General features: G+C 37.9%; 1 protein-coding gene across 1 annotated transcript in view; it reads right to left on the bottom strand.

Annotated features, from left to right (window-relative positions):
* LOC144452462 (dickkopf-related protein 1-like) overlaps positions 1 to 2,924 on the bottom strand; it is a 4,649-nt gene continuing 1,725 nt past the window's right edge. The window contains exons 2-3 of the mRNA XM_078143560.1: positions 1,535 to 1,775; positions 1 to 900 (exon numbers count right to left, since the gene is read on the bottom strand). Coding sequence (XP_077999686.1) covers positions 656 to 900; positions 1,535 to 1,775 — 486 coding nt within the window. The 3' untranslated portion in view covers positions 1 to 655. The remainder of the gene's footprint in view (positions 901 to 1,534; positions 1,776 to 2,924) is intronic.

Consider the following 2,924-nt stretch of genomic DNA (forward strand, 5'->3'; position numbering starts at 1 on the left):
CACACATGCTTCACAAGCCATTAAGAGCAGTGTACAACACCGAGAACGTAAACAGTAATTTTCTAAGCTTATATAAACAAGTCATAGTAGTTTGACAAATCCAAAACAATTTACTACCAGGCTTACTCAATACGTCGAATTACGGTAAATCAAAGAGATAATGCACACACTGGTGTGTATGTTGTACAAAAACTACAGCCACATCCTTCGTTTTACACAGTCAATCTTACTTGAGATGCATTCTCAGTTCAACTTAATTCGCTAGATATACCCATAAAATTGATGCGGTATACTCATACATAGAACGTTCATTCTTTGAAAACAAAATCCAATATTTTGATTTATTGAATTACTAACGATTAAGATGTCTGGGGAATTCAAATGTGAATCCCCTGTCGTTAAATGTAAGCCAAATATAGTCACGTAAACAAGCAACTTCAATAAACAATTTGGAAAACTGGTATTCCAATAATATACGAAATTACTTAAGTGTCAGTTCTGATTTCTCAAACGTCCACTTCACGTGCAACGACTGTGGAATATAATACACATTTTAATAACACGCTAGCACACACAATGCAATGCAATTATAGCGTGTCATGTTCTATATTACATCTAAGAGCGAGTTAGAAGACTAATTGCATGTTCTGGGTCATCATGTCCGATGCTTTTTACGTTGGCATGTATGGAGCCTCGTTTGTCCAGAGGGCTCTCTTTTACATACAAGTCCATCCTGACACGGACAACGATCAAAAGACGGCAATCTCTGTCGTTTGTTGTCCTTTGTACAAACATCGTCCTCGTCCAAGATGCGTTTACAGATCTTCGCCCAGAAGTGATTCGCACAGCACAGTCCCGTCATGCAGTCATTTTCGTGGCGGCAGGTAGCGCCCTCGTGCGCTGAAAAATAACCATTAAGGATGAGTTAATCAACTTTGTGCTCAGACTATGATACTTAGTGTTGGAGAAGGTTTGAATATTTCAAAATAAGCTTAGTTACGGGAAAGGATTACAAAAATAAGGATCATTTGCTGAAATCGGTGGGAAAATGCCAAAAAGGAAAAAAATTTAGAGAGACTCTCTGCACATAATCATTGTCCAATGTATTTCGTGAAAACTTAAAGGGTTGCATATTTTTTCCATTTTCTTCCCGAGTACGTTTAAATGGGTTCCCGGCCGATAAAATTTGATGTTTCTAAAATCGACACAACAATTAATTACAAAGTTCATCGTTACTTTTATGGACGGCTTGAAACATCATTATCTAAAATACACAGAGCAAACTTGACATTGAAAAGTATTTAGGTTGTTCCATTTATATGGTGTAAAACAATGGAGGAAAAGTCATAAAAACGTAGGAAAAAATACTAGCTGATGTCTGAGATCGAATTTGTAATCCTCGAAGGATGGAACCCGAGAATGAAATCTGCACATGTCATTTTCTATATAATTGTTTGAAATCTAGTAAGCCTATTTTCATTTTTTTAGTTTTAGTGAACAAAAAAAAGTAAGATAATTATTATCTTCGACATACCTCGATTTATATCGTCTTTTGTGTTCTGAGAAATGCTTTCTTCGCTTGATACATGCCTCTCATAGCTCCCACGTGAATCACGTGATCTGCATACTCCTCTTCTACATTCGTGACCATTACAACACATTCCGTCCCTATGGCAACGGCGACGTTGGCGCCGACACTGCAGACATATTTTATGACCTTCACCGCCGTGGCAAAACTCTTGACGATTGCAGCTATTGTCGTTAGCACACTGAATCTAAAACGAAAAGAGAAGAAATTCATGAATAATTACACAACCAAGGTCGGGTCCCCCCCTCTCCCTTAAGTCTTTGAGAAAACAAAGTATGTTGAAGCTTTAAATCTGTTAATGAACAATGATGCATTTTGGTAAAAAATGTGGCACTTGATAAACGCTCGTTTCGCGCTTCTAATGTGTTTCCCCAAAATTCGCATTTCTAAGTTTGTATATTTTCAAAACATGCCAATGTTGCCTGTTCAAGATATATATAGATATATTCCTCGTGAGATATTCAGACTTCGGATCAGTTTTATGGGATGTTAAATATTGCCTTCAGCCTGCGGTAATTTAACATACATCATACGATGATACACGACGAGAGAGAAAGAGCACGCCGCTCATAGGTTATGGGTCGTGTGGTTCTCTACAAGTCGTTCTCACCCTAGGAGGCGACCTATACATTGCATTGTATACTGAATACGAAAGACGTGTATATGTAGAACCCAACTCACGGGTCGTACTAAAATTGTATGTGAAAGGTGAACCCTTTTCACGCACATACTTCAACTAAAGCGACGCGATTCGTCAATAAATACATCCCCGTTATAATCGTATACATCTCGAATAAAACTGTCATTTCTCCATCATTCATTCACCACTTAGAGTTTTCAACGTGTGTGCGTGTGGTTCCTTTTTTATACGTTCGCGGGCCGACAGATCAAATGTCCTCGCATACTTCGTGTCGCTTTGTATTTGATAAACCCAACAACATCTGTAAATATTGAACAAAATATTTCAGAAAGGCAAGCCGCCGGGTGAATTGTCAAAACGAGTTGCAGTCAGTGTCATATGAACTTTATATACACTCAATTAAGCTGGAACTGAACATTTGACTGTGGTATTCTTAGACATTCCGAACAAGTATTTTTCAATTGCTAATGGCTCGCTTCGGCTTGTTATTGATTCGACGATGTCTTACCGTGACAAAACTAACCCGGTTCTGTTTTTCTAACCGTTGTTTTAGAAATCGCCGTCCAGTGGAATTAAACGAATAACAGGGCCATAATCAACTTTTAACGTCAGAGTGAAATGTCTATTTATTTACATTTGTACTTTTAACAGCATTTCCTAGGATACCAAGTTTACATTTTTGCTCCTCAAGTACGT

Source organism: Glandiceps talaboti, chromosome 22 (assembly GCF_964340395.1).
Source record: "Glandiceps talaboti chromosome 22, keGlaTala1.1, whole genome shotgun sequence".
Classification (NCBI taxonomy): domain Eukaryota; kingdom Metazoa; phylum Hemichordata; class Enteropneusta; family Spengelidae; genus Glandiceps; species Glandiceps talaboti.